This window comes from Propithecus coquereli, unplaced genomic scaffold (assembly GCF_000956105.1).
Source record: "Propithecus coquereli isolate 6110/MARCELLA unplaced genomic scaffold, Pcoq_1.0 Scaffold86, whole genome shotgun sequence".
Lineage (NCBI taxonomy): Eukaryota > Metazoa > Chordata > Mammalia > Primates > Indriidae > Propithecus > Propithecus coquereli.
Window position 1 is genome coordinate 3,281,816 of NW_012154840.1, and position 17,227 is coordinate 3,299,042.

The 17,227-nt window shown below is 36.8% G+C and overlaps 1 protein-coding gene across 1 annotated transcript in view; it reads left to right on the forward strand.

Annotated features, from left to right (window-relative positions):
• The window catches only part of MAGT1 (magnesium transporter 1), a 54,789-nt gene that overhangs the window by 22,225 nt on the left and 15,337 nt on the right, over positions 1 to 17,227 (forward strand). Inside the window, exons 4-7 of the mRNA XM_012664119.1 lie at positions 2,751 to 2,891; positions 9,258 to 9,398; positions 12,063 to 12,152; positions 12,981 to 13,044. Coding sequence (XP_012519573.1) covers positions 2,751 to 2,891; positions 9,258 to 9,398; positions 12,063 to 12,152; positions 12,981 to 13,044 — 436 coding nt within the window. The remainder of the gene's footprint in view (positions 1 to 2,750; positions 2,892 to 9,257; positions 9,399 to 12,062; positions 12,153 to 12,980; positions 13,045 to 17,227) is intronic.

Genomic DNA, 17,227 nt, shown 5'->3' on the forward strand with positions numbered 1-17,227 from the left:
TTTTTTTTTGAGATCGAGTGTCACTCTGTTGCCCGGGATAGAGTGCCATGGTGTCAGCCTAGCTCACAGCAACCTCAATCTCCTGGGCTCAAGCAATCGTACTGCTTCAGCCTCCCGAGTAGCTGGGACTACAGACATGCGCCACCATGCCTGGCTAATTTTTTCATATATATATATTTTTAGTTGTCCTGCTAATTTCTTTCCATTTTTTTAGTAGAGGTGGTGTCTCGCTCTAGCTCAGGCTGGTCTTGAACTCCTGACCTTGAGTGATCCACCCGTCTCGGCCTCCCAGAGTGCTGGGATTACAGGCGTGAGCCACTATGCCCGGCCCTATTTTTAATTTTTTGAGGAACCTCCATACTGTTTTCCATAGCAGCTGCACCATTTTACATTCCCAACAACAACACACAGAGTTCTAATTTCTCCACAGTTTCACAAACACTTCTTGTTTTCTGGGTGTTTTGTTTTGTTTTGTTTTGGATAGTAGCCATCCTAATGGGTATGAGGTGGTATCTCATTGTGGTGTTGGTTTTTATTTCCATAATGATTAGTAATGTTGAACATCTTTTCATGTGCTTCTTGGCCATTTGTATATCTTCTTTGGAGAAATGTCTATTCAAGTCCTTTGCCCATTTTTTAATCAGGTTGGTTTTTGTTGTTGGATTTCTAGGAGTTCTTTATATATTCTGGAAATTAACTTCTTATCAGATAAAGGATTCACAGATAATTTGTCTCATTCCTTAGGTTTCTTTTTCACTCTGTTGATTGTGTCCTTAGACTACAAGATATTTTTAAGTTAACTGATGTGTTATAAAGATGTTTTGCTAGTAATCAAAGAAATACTAATTACAATAATGAAAATATACACTTTTCACCCATCATATCAACTTTTGGCAAGGATATGTGGAAATGGATACATTCCTACATTGATGAATAGAAGGACAATTTGGTACAGTCACTTTGGATGGCAATTTGGCTATATACATTGTAACTGAAAAATGTTTCTGTCCAATGACCTAATGATTTCATTTCTAGAAAAACACTTTCACATGGGTACAAGAAGATATGTACAAGGATGCTCATTGCAACATTATTTTTAATTGGAAAAAAGGGGAAAAAACCCTGAAAGTCCCAACAATAGCATAATTACTAAGTAACAGTGAGAGTGAGGTTGAGATAGATATCTCATGGATAGATTTCTCAGACATGGTTGAATTAAATAAAACAAATTGCAGAATGATACAGTTAATATGATAACATGTTAAAACCGAAAGCAATATTATGTTTTCTAGTGGTATATACACATGTATGTAAATAAATTCAGAAAGATCTGGAAATGGTAAATGTGGATGCCAGAATGCACTGAAATTCATCCTTATAACCATGTAATGCTTTAAAAAATACTTTTTACAAGGGAAATGTATTCATATCATACTTAGTTTTCATTTTTAGACACATTTTCAAAAATTCAAAGGTGTTATAACTAAACAAATATCAATGAAAGAGTTTGGCCTAAAATTTGGGCAGTATTTGGTAGAGTGAACACTGTCCAGGGTCTGGTTCTTAACTTTGCAAACACAGAAATTGAATTTTAACAGTGTAACCAGAATTTATTTACCTCTGAAGATTTTGTACACACTGACCAAACCATAAAAATCCATGGACATTGGTAACCAAAGAGCTAACCTATTAATTTACTGTATTATGCAGCCAAATAGGACAGTAGCGTTAGATACAAATGTACAGGTCAGTAGTGTTAGGTACATTCACATTATGTATAGCTGATCTCTAGAACTCTTTTCATCTTGCAAAACTGAAACTCTGTATCCATTAAACAACTTCGGTTCCCCGCTCCTCCAGCCCCTGGTACTAACAAAGTAATCATATCCAGTAGTCAGTACACCCTCTCACCTTATGGGAAGATCTAAAAAATTATTGTTACAAAGTTTTCGTTGTGAGTATAGAATCAAAGCAAGGGAGTTTTATTATTTTATTGGCTGATGTTTTTAAGTTAAAATTGTTTTGTACAAGCCAATCTCTGTTATAGGATTACCTGCTGAGAGGACCTGAATACTTGCATGTTTTGGTCAGGATCTTTCCCCTGGACTTAGCTTACTTTCTCTTTTCCACAAGTATAGTTATATCATGTTAAGAAAAATATAGTGCAGATGAGAGGGTTATGGTTTCTTTACCTTCATATTTCCAGTGTTGTCTTCTCAGGTATATTATGGTCTTGTGATGGAGAATAGGGAAATGTGATGCTTATCAGTAAACATTTATGAACCCTCTTAGAATTGAGTATTTCAACATTTGGCTACCATTTTGTATTGATTTTTCACTGCCATTTTAGAGCATTACCTTATTTCCTCCAAATTGAGAATAGAACTCTATTTGGAACTTGTCTCAGCTCTGTATGACAATTTTAGTGCTCATAAATGTATTCTTTTTGCCTAATCTCTAAACAGATTAAAATATCTGTGGTATGGGAAATTCTCCATTCTAGTAGAGTAAAATGTAGGTTTCTTAGCTAAGGATTTCTATTGGGTCAGTAAAGTAAAATAATTAAGGTCACAGGCAGCCTTTTGTTTTAATCGTGGCTCCACCACTTATCGCTTTTCTTAGGCAAAATGCTTAACCTACCTAATATAGGCTTCTTCATTTTTTTAATCTTTAATAAATTTCAAGGTATTGTTTTCCCTTAAGATTATTTTCTTGGTAACATATTTTTTTGTGGGCTACTGTTTATTCAGCTAAACATGAATTCAGCTCCAACTTTCATGAACTTTCCTGCAAAAGGGAAACCCAAACGAGGTGATACATATGAGTTGCAGGTGCGGGGTTTTTCAGCTGAGCAGATTGCCCGGTGGATCGCAGACAGAACGGATGTCAATGTAAGTGGCCCTACTTTGTAGGAAGTTATTTTGCCATTATATCCTTAAATCTTAGTAAGAACAACTCAGACACTGCAGTGCACTACAGTGTCAGGCAGCTGCCTTCTCCCAGCCCAGGGACTCTCGCAATAAGCTCTGCCCTTACACGACCTATGGTGAACTAACCAGGCTCGTTTTGATGGGTGAATTCTCAATACTTCCCCAGTCATGGGAGGCTAACACCTGCGGGACTTACAGGCACTGTGGCACTGGGCAAACCAATGTACCACCCCCTCCCCCAGCCAGCAACTTTAGTGCCTAAAGTGGTAGGCTCCACCCCTTGAGGTAGGGAGAGGCAAGAAAAGCCACTTTCCCTCTGCGACTAGCGTGAATCTGCAGGGCCTTAGCGCAGATCAGTAGTTGACGGCCCAGTGACTTTGCTCATCAGACCACTTTAGGTCATCCCGTAGGAGGGGGCTGGATTTCTGCATCCAGTGGGCTGCCAACAGTGAGGTATGTGGTCAGGGAACAAGAATCCTGGCAAGAAGCCACAATAGACTCCCCAAGTAACCCCTCCCATCAGGAGCAGCCTGCAGCTGTGGTAGAAGAACCCTAAACAACATATTAGCAGCTCCCTCTACCAGCAGATCAAGCAACCATAGAAGTGCACACATCCAGGTTGTTAGGAGCAGCTGTGATCTGCCTTGCTCCTAAACAGCATCTACTGGAACAGAACCTACACAGGGTTTGTTACTTTCCAAATGAAAACCGAAAGGTGGGAAGCAATGGCTGATCCAGATGGGAAGGAATCAGTGAAAGAACTCTGGAAGTATGAAGAATCAAATGGAAAGCACACCCCCAAAGAGGAACACCAGCTCTCCAGCAATGAACATTAACAAAATTCAGAACACTAAAATGACAGACGAAGAATTTTGAACATGGATTGTAAGAAAACTCAATGATATGCAAGAAAAAATGGATGACCAACACAAAGAAACCACAAAAAAAATCCAGGACTTGGAAGAAAAATTCACTAAAGAAATTCAAATATTAAAGAAAAATCAAATCATTTCAAGAACTCCTTGAAATGACGAATTTATTCAAGCAATTACAAAACATAGTGGAAAGACTTAAGAACAGGGTAGATCAAACAGAAGAAAGAATCTCAGGGATTGAAGATAACACCTTTCAATTAAATAAGTCAGTCACAGAGATAGAGCAGAGAAATAAGAGAAAAGACCAAAGCCTACAAGAAATGTGGGATTATGTGAAGAAGCCTAACGTGAGAGTTATGGGCATCCCTGAGGGTGAAGAAGAAAATACACAAGGGTTGGATAAGCTATTTGAGGATATAATAGAGGAAAATTTCCCAGGCCTTGCTAAAAATCTAGATATCCAAGTACAAGAAGCTCAAAGGACTCCTGGGAGATTCAATGCACACAGGAAGACACCATGACACACAGTGATCAGACTGACCAAAATAACCACCAGAGAGGCCCTCCTACGAGCCTTAAGGTGAAAGAAGCAGGTAGCCTACAAAGGAAAACCCATCCGAATAACTCCAGACTTCTCAACTGAAACCTTACAAGCAAGAAGAGACTGGGTCCCCATTCTCACTCTTCTCAAACAGAGTAATTCCCAGCCTGGAATCTTGTACCCTGCAAAACTAAGTTTCGTATACAAAGGGGAAATAAAGACCTTCTCAGATAAGCAAAGACTGAGGGAATTCACCAAGACAAGACCTGGCCTCCAGGAAGTACTCAAAACAGTGTTACACCACGGATCAGCACAGTAAACTCTCACAAATGTAAAATCACTCAAAAGCTAAAGATCAAAGGCCAGATACCACAATGGCTCAAGAGAGAAAACAAAGCAACAAAGTTAAACCTAACAGGATGAACGGAAATTTGCCCCACCTATCAGTTCTCTCAATAAATGTGAATGGCTTGAATTACCCACTAAAGAGACATAGGCTGGCCAAATGGATAAATACACATAAGCCAAGTATCTGCTGTCTTCAGGAAACACATCTAACCTGCAAGGATGCATTCAGATTCAAGGTGAAGGGGTGGAAAACAATATTTCAAGGAAACGGAAGCCAAAAGAAGGCTGGCGTGGTGGATTTGATGTCAGATAACTTAGTCCTTAAATTAACAAAAGTAATGAAAGACAAAGAGGGTCACTACAAAATGGTAAAGGGGACAGTTCAACAAAAAGACATAGCAATTCTAAATATGTATGCACCCAGCTTAGGTGCACCCAGATTCATAAAGCAAACTCTACTTGATCTAAACAAAATGATAAACAGCAACATCATAATAGCTAGAGACTTCAAAGCCCCTATGACAGCACAGGACAGATCCTCCAAACAGAAAATTAACAAAGAAATAATGGACTTAAACAGAACTCTAGAAGAAATGAGCATGACTGACATTTACAGGACATTCTATCCTCAAACCACTGAATATACGTTCTTCTCATCAGCTCATGGAACATTCTCTAAGATTGACCATATCCTAGGTCACAAACCATTTCTCAAAAAATTTAAAAAAATAGAAATTATACCATGCATCTTCTCAGATCACTGTGGAATAAAATTAGAAATCAACCCCAACAGAAATTTTCATCTCTACACAAAGTCATGGAAACTAAACAACCTTCTGCTGAACAATTATTTCATAAATGAGGAAATCAAGAAGGAAATCAAAAGATTCTTTGAACTAAATGACAAAAGAGACACAAGTTACCAACATCTGTGGGACACAGCTAAAGCAGTACTGAGAGGAAAGTTTATTTCCACAAATTCCTATATCGAAAAGACATAAAGATCACAAATAGACAACCTAATGAATCATCTCAAACAGCTGGTAAAAGATGAACAGACCAACCCCAAACCCAGCAATAGAAGTGTAATTAGTAACATCAAATCAGAACTTAATGAAATTGACAATAAAAACACTATATGGAAGATTAATAAAACGAAAAGTTGGTTCTTTGAAAAAATAAACAAAATCGACAGGCCTTTGGCTAGACTAACAAAAAGCAGAAAAGGTAGAATTCTAATAAACTGCATCAGGAATGAAAAAGGAGAAATTACAGCTGATGCCGTGGAGATACAAGATACCATCTATGAATACTGCAAAGATCTTTATGCACACAAACTGGAAAATGTGGAGCAAATGGACAAATTTTTAGAAACACACAGCCTCCCTAGGCTCAACCAGGAAGAAATAGAATTCCTGAACAGACCTATATCAAGCACTGAAATTGAAACAGCAATAAAATAAACCTTCCTAAAAAAGAAAAGACCCAGACGAGATGGTTTCACATCCGAATTTTACCACACCTACAAAGAAGAACTGGTGCCTATCCTGCAGAAATTATTCCACAACATCGAGAAGGATGGAATCCTCCCCAGCACATTTTAACCCTATACCAAAACCAGGAAAGGATGCAACAAAAAAAGAAATACACACCAATATCCCTTATGCATATAGATGCAAAAATTCTCAACAAAATCCTAGCAAACTGAATCCTGGTGCTTATCAGGAAAATAATCCATCACGACCAAGTGGGCTTCATCCTAGAGATGCAGGAATGATTCGACATACGCAAATCTATAAATGTAATTCACCACATAAATAGAAGCAAAAAAAAAAAAAGACTATACAATCCTCTCAATAGACTCAGAAAAAGCATTTGACGAAATTCAACACCCTTTTATGATAAGAACACTGAACAAAATAGGCATAGACGGGGCTTACCTAAAAATGATACAAGCCATATATGACAAACCCACAGCCAACATCATACTGAATGGGGAAAATTTGAAAGCATTCCCACTTGGAACTGGAACCAGACAAGGTTGCCCACTATCTCCACTTCTATTCAACATAGTGCTGGATGTCCTTGCTAGAGCAATTAGACAAGAGAGGGGAATTCAGGGTGTCCACATGGGGACAGAAGAGATCAAACTCTCACTCTTCGCTGATGATATGATATTATATCTAGAAAACTCCAAGGATTCAACCAAGAGACTCCTGGAACTGATAATTGAATTCGGTAAAGTCTCGGGATACAAAATCAATACACACAAATCAGAGGGATTCGTATATGGCAATAACAGTCAAACTGAGAACTAAATCAAAGACTCAATACCCTTCCCAATAGCAACAAAGAAAATAAAGTACCAAGGAATATATTTAGCTAAGGATGTAAAAGACCTCTACAGGGAGAACTATGAAACACTGAGGAAGGAAATAGCAAAGGACATAAACAGGTGGAAAACCATACCGTGCTTGTGGGTTGGCAGAATCAACATTGTTAAAATGTCTATACTACCCAAAGTGATCTACAGATTCAATGCAATCCCTGTTAAAATACCAACATCATTTTTCACATATATAGAAAAAATTATTTTACACTTTGTGTGGAACCAGAGAAGACCCCGTATAGCAAAAGCAATCCTAGGCTCAAAGAATAAAATGGGAGGCATCAATTTACCAGACTTCAAGATATACTACAAGGCTATAGTAATTAAAACAGTATGGTACTGGCACAAGAACAGGGACATAGACCTTTGGAACACAACTGAGAACCCAGATATAAAACCAGCCTCAAATAGCCATCTAATATTTGACAAAGCGCACAAAAACATACGCTGGGGAGAAGAATCCTTATTCAATAAATAATGCTGGGAAAACTGGATAGCCACATGTAGAAGACTGAAACAGGATCCACACCTTTCACCTGTCACAAAAATCAACTCACGGTGGATAACAGACTTAAACCTAAGGCAAGAAACTATAAGAATTCTACAGGAAAACATTGGAAATACTCTTCTAGACATTGGCCTAGGCAAAGAATTTATGAAGAAGACCCCAAAGGCAATCACAGCAACAACAAAAATAAATAAATGGGACCTGATCAAATTAAAAAGCTTCCGCACAGCCAAAGAAACTATCACGAGAGCAGACAACCTACAGAATGGGAGAAAATATTTGCATGCTGCACATCCGATAAAGGGCTGATAACTAGAATCTATTTAGAACTGAGGAAAATCAGCAAGAAAAAATCAAACAACCCTGCCAAAAAGTGGGCAAAGGACATGAACAGAAACTTTTCAAAAGAAGACAGAATAATGGCCAACAAACCTATGAAAAAATGCTCAACGTCTGTAATCATCAGGGAAATGCAAATCATAATCACAATGAGATATCACTTATCTCCAGCGAGAATGGCCTTTAACAAAAAGGCCCAAAACAATAAATGTTGGCATGGATGCGGAGCGATAGGAACACACATACACTACTGGTGAGACTGCAAACTAGTGCAACCTCTGTGGAAAGCAATATGGAGATACCTCAAAGAGATACAAGTAGATCTACCATTTGATCCAGCAATCCCATTACTGGGCATCTACCCAAAAGAACAAAAGACATTCTATAAAAAAGATATCTGCACTCCAATGTTTATAGCAGCACAATTCACAATTGCAAAGATGTGGAAACAACCCAAGTGCCCATCAAGACATGAGTGGTTTAATAAAATGTGGTATATGAATACCATGAAGTTCTACTGAGCCACAAAAAACAATGGTGATATAGCACCTCTTCTATTTTTCTGGATAGAGCTGGAACCCATTCTACTAAGTGAAGTGTCCCAAGAGAATGGAAAAATAATCACCACATGTACTCACTATCAAATTGGTTTCACTGATCAACACCTAAGTGCACATGTAGAAATAACATTCATCAGGCATTGGGCAGATGGGAGTGGGCAGGAGGGGATGGGTATATACAAACATAATGAGTGTGATGCACACCATCTGGGGGGATGGACACACTTGAAGCTCTGACTGGGGCGGGGGGCAAGGGCAATATATGTAACCTAAACATTTGTACCCCTATAATATGCTGAAATTAAATAAATAAATAATAAATCTTACTAAGAAGCCCTAATTGGTATTGTCCCTTATCACTGAGGTGGTAATAATTTGGCAGTCCCTTCATAATTAGTATTTAACAGAATCATCCTGATGAATGAGTGAAATTAAAAAACACCCTCTATTATTAATACCTTATTGAATTCAAAATGGAAACCAGTCTTTTGACCTGCTTCAATCCATGGGCTATCTAGCTGTAGTTGGCAAATCCTTCTTAATCTAAGAGATGTTATGTTGTGGTTAAACAGAATATTGTACCTATTCTATCCCATTTTAGGATACAGTAGAGATTATTTTGATTGCAATGAAATGAAAAAAAGTATCATTTTTCCTGAGAGTAACCACACTAATTTTGATTGGTTTCCTTCCAAATTATTTAGGCTCATATATTAATAATTAAATAAATGTTATACTTTAAAATATTTGTGTCTCCTTTCCATTAGATTAGAGTAATTAGACCTCCAAATTATGCTGGTCCCCTTATGTTGGGATTGCTTTTGGCTGTTATTGGTGGACTTGTGTATCTTCGAAGAAGCAATATGGAATTTCTCTTCAATAAAACTGGATGGGCTTTTGCAGCTTTGGTAAGTAGATTTTAGAATAAAAATTATTTGAATGAAACTCCTAATAATGTATTTTTAGGTAAGCTTTCATTTATATGAGAAGTAGCATTTTGTTTATTTCTTACCCAAGGGAAAGAATTTTATATTTTTAATTTTCTGCTTTAAAATCAGTGTATTTCCTCATTATCTCATTAGGATGGCCAGAGCTTCAGGAATCTGATTGTGCCCGCTTTTTATTCAGCCTAAATGATAGACTGTCATCTCTATGAAAATCTGTAGTTCTTTTGAAAATCTTCTTCTAGGCCGGGCATGGTGGCTCACGCCTGTAATCCTAACACTCTGGGAGGCCGAGGCGAGAGGATCACTTGAAGTCAGGAGTTCAAGAACAGGCAGAGCAACCTAGTATGACCCCATCTCTACAAAAAATAAAAAATACTACCCAAGTGTGGTTCCACATGCCTGTAGTCCTAGCTACTTGGGAAGCTGAGGCAGGAGGATCACTTGAGACCAGGAATTTGAGGTTGTAGTGAGCTATGATGACACCACTACACTCCAGCCCAGGCAACAGAGCTGTATCCAAAAAAAAAAAAAAAAAACCAGAAAGAAAATAGAAAATATTTTTCTTCTAAAAATCCTTTTCATTATTCAATTTTGAAACTTGTGTCTGTTATAATTTTAAAAGTGTTTTCCTTTTAAAGTATTACTGAATTGTGACCCTTGTGATGAAATATAAGCCTTAATAAACGAGTCATTTATCTGAAAAAAATTCTGTGTATTAGGTCATTAAATGAGAAATGTCTGATTTCAAATTAAAAGTTTATTATATCTCAAACAAAAAGCATTACAATTAATCAAAGTATGCACCTAAACTGTTGACACAGTTTTGCTATCTTAATGGTAGCTTGCTTATGCCAGCAGCAAAGAAGCCTGGAGAGCGAGTGGCGGTGAAATCGAGAAAAGTGTTTGCCATAGCTTGTTGAGAATTGAATATTTTTCCTTGCAAGAAGTGGTCTAAAGCCTGGAAGAAGTGGTAGTCAGTTGCTGCAAGGTCTGGTGAATACAGTGGATGACAGAGAGTTTCCAAGTCCAGCCTCTGTAGTTTGAGCAGTGTTATTTTTTGGAACATGTGGTCTTGCAAGAGGATTGGCCTGTGTCTGTTGACCAATCTCAGCTGCTTAATTGCAAGCATCCTCATCATTTTGTCCAAGTGGTTACAGTAGACATCAGCTGTAATCGATTGACCAGGTTCCTTAAAGCTGTGGTGGATAATACCAGGGCTGGACCACCAAACAAACATCATTTTTTTTTTTTGATGAATGTTCGGTTTTGGACTGTGTTTTGGCACTTCATCTTTATCCAACCATTGTTCTGAACACTTGGAATTGTCAAAAAGAGTCCATTTTTCATCACACATCACAATAGAGTGTAAAAATGATTCGCCTTTATGTTGTAACAGCAAAGAAAGGCAAGCTTTGAGACGATTTCTCTGCTGACACTCATTTAATTCATGTGGTACCCATCTATCCAGCTTCTTTATCTTCCTGATTTGTTTCAAATGCTCCAATATTGTTGGAATAGTAATGTCAGACCTTGCTGCTGGGCGAGGCATGTGGTGGCTCATGCCTGTAATCCTAGCTCTCTGGGAGGCCGAGGCAGGCGGATTGTTTGAGCTCGGGAGTTCGAAACCTGCCTGGGTAAGAGCGAGACCCCGTCTCTACTAAAAATACAAAGAAATTAATCGGACAACTAAAAATACACAGAAAAAAAAGTTAGCCAGGCATGATGGCACATGCCTGTAGTCCCAGCTACTCGGGAGGCTGAGGCAGAAGGATCGCTTGAGCCCAGGAGTTAGAGGTTGCTAGGATGACGCCACGGCACTCTAGTCCGGGCAACACAGTGAGACTCTGTCTCAAAAAAAAAAAAAAAATAGAAAAAATTAGCTGAGCGTGGTGGCTGAGTAGTCCCAGCCTGAGTCCCAGACTCAATAGGCAGGAGGATTGCTTGAGCCCAGGAGTTTGAGGTTGCAGTGAGCTATGATGACACCACTGCCCTCTAGACAGGGCAACAGGGTGAGACTCTGTCTTAAAAAAAAACAAAAAACAAAAAAACAAAAAAAACCAAAAAAAACCTTGCTGCTAATTCAAACGTAGGTTGAGATGGATTCGCCTCCACTATAACTTTCAGCTGTCATTATCCACTTTGGTCTCAGGTCGCCCACATGGTTCATTTTCAAGATTAAACCCACCAAAATGGTGAGTTTAACCATTGACTCAAACCACTGACGTCCTGTTCATTCATTAGCCAGATCCTTCTCAAATACTTTGTTGATATTTTGAGCTGTCTGTGCTGTATTGGTTCCATGACAGAACTCATATTCAAAAATAACACTAATTTTTTATTTATCTGTGGTTTCACAAAAATCGCTCTAAAAAAAAATTGAAAGATAATCACAAACCAAAACATGTGTTTGAAAGAATGAGGATGTACCTTCACAATAAAAAAAAAAAGAAATGTCAATGTGAAATGTCAGAGATATCAACTGTCAAACTTATTACTTAAGGAAATCAGACATTCCATACTTAATAACCTAATATTACCTAAGCAGATGCATGTGTTCGTATACTATAATCTAATCAAGATAAGAACAGTTGGACTGTGAATATTTTATTATTTTTTGTTTCCTAGTGTTTTGTGCTTGCTATGACATCTGGTCAGATGTGGAACCATATAAGAGGACCACCATATGCTCATAAGAATCCCCACACAGGACATGTGGTAAGGGAAGTGTGGGATTTCTTTCCATTGTAGATCAAAGTTAATGCAATGATTATTACCCTGTGAGACCAGCGCCAGCATATGAAGGAACTAGATTTAATCTTGAATTTTCAATCTGTCTGTGTTAACAAGCTTCAGTTGGTGATAAGACCGTGCAGTCTTAAAAGTGGGAAGAACATGCAGTTTTTAAAAGTGGGACGTTCCTTATCCCATTTAGTGAGTCCTTTTGACTTAGCTGGCTAAGAATGAAAGTCAGCCTACAACTGAATAGAATAATTGATCAACTATTTGAGTATGTATTATTTCTAAGCACCATGCTAGGTTATTATTAAGATTAGATATAGTGATAAACAGGAAAAACATGATCCTTATCTTAATGGAGTCTACATTTTTGTAACCTCATGGTCTTGTACACTTAGATACTAGTTTTCTCAGCTAGGTTCAGAGTCATGTATCTGTAGTTCTAGCTACTCAAGAGGCTGAGGCAGGAGGGTTGCTTGAGCCCAGGAGTTCCAGATCAGCCTGGACAATATAGCAAGACACTGTCTCTTAAAAAAAAAGAAATCCTAGTTTTGTAATATATTCTGTTGTTGAAAACATAATATAAGTACAATGAAAAGACAAATTGAGAATAAATAATACAGAAATAGCTTTTATAGTAATCAAAATTATTTAATGATGAATGCTATAGACTCAAAGTATGTTACATGCTTCTATACATCAGATGAAATAATAATTTCATAGAGTTTAAAATATCCCATTTTAGGGTTAGGATACCAAAATTTAATATATATTTAAAGATTCCATTTTGTCTTTTTTCCCACCTAGAATTATATCCATGGAAGCAGCCAAGCCCAGTTTGTAGCTGAAACACACATTGTTCTTCTGTTTAGTATCCTTTTTACAATAAGTCTCTGTTGCCATATTTTAATTTGTCTGTTTTCTCACAGTCTGGTGTTCTCTCTACAGCATTTGGTTGGGGCTGCTGTCTTAATGCAGGTCATAATACCCTTTGGAAATCATTACTATGTCATCCATCCCAGCCCCATCAACTAAAGACCACCAGAAACAAACCTGCAATCTGATAAAGCCAGGTTTATTGGCTTATTGATACAAGACTGCATATCACAAGAACCATGAGACATCTTATCAAAGAAAACAGAGTTGTTATAGGATTTGGGAAAATGGTGGAATTTAGGTGAAATTTAAATGATGCATTGTTTTGCTAGGCTAAAAGCAAAGCAAGACTGAGTATAGAAGGATCAACATCAATCAGGTCTGGAATGTGAAGTGGACCCAGGGTTCAGTTTCCTTGGAAACTACAAAGATACATGTGAGATTTTTGTCTTCAAAATCTTATTTGAAGTTCTGTACCTTGGTTGTAAATTGAGGCTACTTAGAAATTGTACTTGTAAATTGTGTGACTTCAATCCTCCAGGCAAGAATGGAATATTTCATTCTTACTGGTGTAATTTCAGTCTATGATTTTCAAGAACATTATTCCTCGGTGAGTAAGAAAACAAGTGGTTACTCAAAGACTGGAGTATTTTGACATTTTACAGCTATAGCGTGTCCTAGAGAGAAATATTATTTCCTGTGGACTTTGCACCTGCTTTATATGTGTGTTGTTCCATTTTATTGAATGGCAGGGCAGATTTTTACTTACTCAGACTGAGCTAATTTTTACTTTCTGTCATTTAAAACGAGATGCCTCTGTGAACTGCAGGAAAAGGTAAGAGTGACATGAGATAAATAAGACTCCAAATTTCACAGTATTACTAAACACAGTTTATCCACCTGAATACATAAGCAGTGACACTGTGGGACAAATCAACAAGGTGAATAAATGTAATGTTTCTAGAGTTGTGTTTCTCAGCCAGGGTGTCCTAACATTGATATGCTAGAATCAGTTGGAGCCCAGGCTGTTGGAAAGCCTACCCATTTGCTGTGCCTTCTCATTTCAACAACTAGATGCCTTAAAGGTCATCTAGTTCAACCTTTATTCTATTGAAAATGGAATAGGAAATAGGAAAAAATATACTAAGAATTTTGAAAGTGATTACAATCAATATGAATAATTGGCTTGGCGTAGTGATACACGCCTGTAGTCCCATCTACTCCAAAGGCTGAGGTGGGAGGATTACTTAAGCCCAGGAGTTTGAGGCTGCAGTGAACTATGATCACGCCTCTGTAATCCAGCCTGGGTGACAGAGCATGACCCTGTCTCAATATATTTGTGAATAATTGGATCCCTTAAGAAAAGGAACTTAAATTTTTTCTGATTATAAAAGCAATATAAGTTAACTAAAGAAAATATAGAAAATCCAAGTAAGTATAAAGAAAAAATTCAAAACCACTGGAACTGTCATCTTTAGTAAATGTTTGTGTCTTTCCCAGTTTTATTTTACTATGTCAATGATTAGAGAAATTTTAAGGGAAACATTCTGAAAAAAATATTAAACTTTTGGTTTTACTTGAAGGACAAATGATATTTTCTCAGAACAATGTTCTTATCTAATATGGAAAGTATATTTACTGCTTAAAAGCCAGCCCAAAGCCAAGAGAATTAATCTATTCAGCCACGAAATGGTGGGCCAAAAGACTAATAAGAAACACCTAGTCCCTATGAGAAAAAAAGATTGCAAGAAAAATATTGCCAAACTTTTTTTTAAATCCTAAGATGTAAGTTGAAAATGTTCATTTATAGTTTGATAAATTAACAAATTATTGCACCTTGGAAAATTTTCCGTGTCCAGCAATAGTCTCAGTTAACAGTACTTTGAAATTTAACAGTGGAGCAAAAGAGCAGTTAAAATTGTAAAATATTAATTAATTGATTTGGGATTTGTTGGTCTTTTAGCTTTGTACTAAATTTTTAAATATAATTATATAAGAAGCTTAAGAAATTAGAATTTTCTTTCTTTTTACTTCTGCCTACAGATTAAACATTAGCCTAAGGTTTCGTATACATTTGGAACAGATTGCAAACCTGTTAGGATACAGAATTTCTTGTAAGTTTTGTTATTAATATGCAAAATGGGGATTTTTTTCAGGGACAGACATGTGTACAGATTACAAGACTGCCTTAAGTGCTATGGACTAGGTACAGTGGTGAGACAGTGGATAATTGTCAGACATAGGAAACATTAGGAAATGCTTAACCCTTCCTCCCTCCTTTTTTTTTTTAAAGTAAACATGCTGCCTAAAGACCCAAAACATAGTTTTCAGTTTCCTCGTGGATGAGAATTAATAGAATGAGACCACTACTAAGTAGTAGTTATGACTTTGGAAAATATCCACATATTTATCATTACTTTAATATTATATAATTTACTGTATAATTAATAAAGCAAACTATATAATGAGTTGCCTAATCTACTAAGTAACTTTTAAATTACATTTTAAACTTTTTAATTTGAAGTATTGCATTCATACAGAACAGTTCACAAACTGTAATTGTACAGTTTGAATTTTCACAAAATGAACACACCTGTGTAACCAGCACCCAGATCAAGAAATAAAACATTAGCCACATCCCAGAGCATCCTCCCTTTATCACCCTTCCTGATCGCTACCTTCCCACGCAAAAGTAACTACTATCCTGACTGCTCACACCATGGATTGGTTTTATCTTTTTCTTAACTTTACATAAATGGAATCCTACAATAAATACATTTTGATTTTTAAAATAAGGTAGCAATATGGAAAAGTTTCACCCATTATCTAAACCCCTAATATTAAAAACTATGTTTATTTTTGTATATTCTCTTGCATTCTTTGTCCATATGTATGGTTTTATCTTTTGGAGACAGAGTCTCACTCCATTGCCAGTGCTAGAGTGCAATTGTGTCATTATAGCTTGCTACAAACTCAAAATCCTGGGCTCAAGGGATCCTCCTGCCTCAGCCACTCGAGTAGCTGGGACTATAGGCACGTACCACCACACCCGGCTGATTTTTAAAATTTTTTTGTTGAGATGGGATCTTGCTATGTTGCTCAGGCTGGTCTCAAACTCCCAGCCTCAAGCAATCTTTCCACCTCGGCCTCCCAAAGTGCTGGGATTAACGGTGTCAGACACCACACCTGACCTTTACATATGTTTTATGAGGAGGGTGTTCCTTTTTTTGTACTTTATAGACATGTTTTGCATGGAGTTTGGTATCTTAATGTATTATAAGCATTTTCTGTATTGTGTGACCTTTATAGTTATAAAAATACGTGAGGATTACAGAGAAATCTGAACATACAAACAAGAAAAAAAAGTAGTCATCATTCTTAATGTTTATATAATGGATATATCATAATTCAATTATTCTATTATTGAACATTACAAAGAATGTTTTCTAGGAGATAAGAAATAATTTGGCATATGTCCAAATTTTTAAAAGACTCATAACAAAGTATACAAATCTATCTGTTGCTCTTGATGTGACGTCTAAATATTTTTCCAAAAGAATTTTGCTGGCAAAAATGTATATGTGCACTGGTATCCCTGGTAAGTCCTAACCATCATTATGTATCCTCATTTTTTTAAACTGCTAATTCAACAAGCAAAGAAATTATATTTAATTGTTTAAATCTACTTTGGATAATAATGAAGTATTAAACATTTTTCAACAGTTTTGTAATTATGCTTCATTTTATGCAAATGTCTTTGCCTTTGTCATATGTAATGTACTTTAATTCTACTAGCTTTTAATAGCCAGTCTAGTTCTTGTATGTTATGGAATTTTGCCTGTATTTTCTGTTCAGTTCTCCCTGAGTAACATTTAATGACAATTATATAATTATTTATTTCATTGTTTATATCCCCCACTAGAGTGTAAATTTGTCCATGGAAGGGTCTATATTTTGTTCAACTTTGTAACTTCAAAAATTAGGGCCTGCCATATAGTAGGCAGTGTTAGTAAAAATTTAAAGAATCAATAATGAAATGAAACAATACACATGGAAGCGCATCATAGCTCTTGACAGCTGAGAACAGCACACAAAGACCTTGGGGTATATAGCAAGATAGAAAGCTCATTGAAAGCAAAAGCATATAGCCCATGATACAAAGACAAACAGTCCTCAGA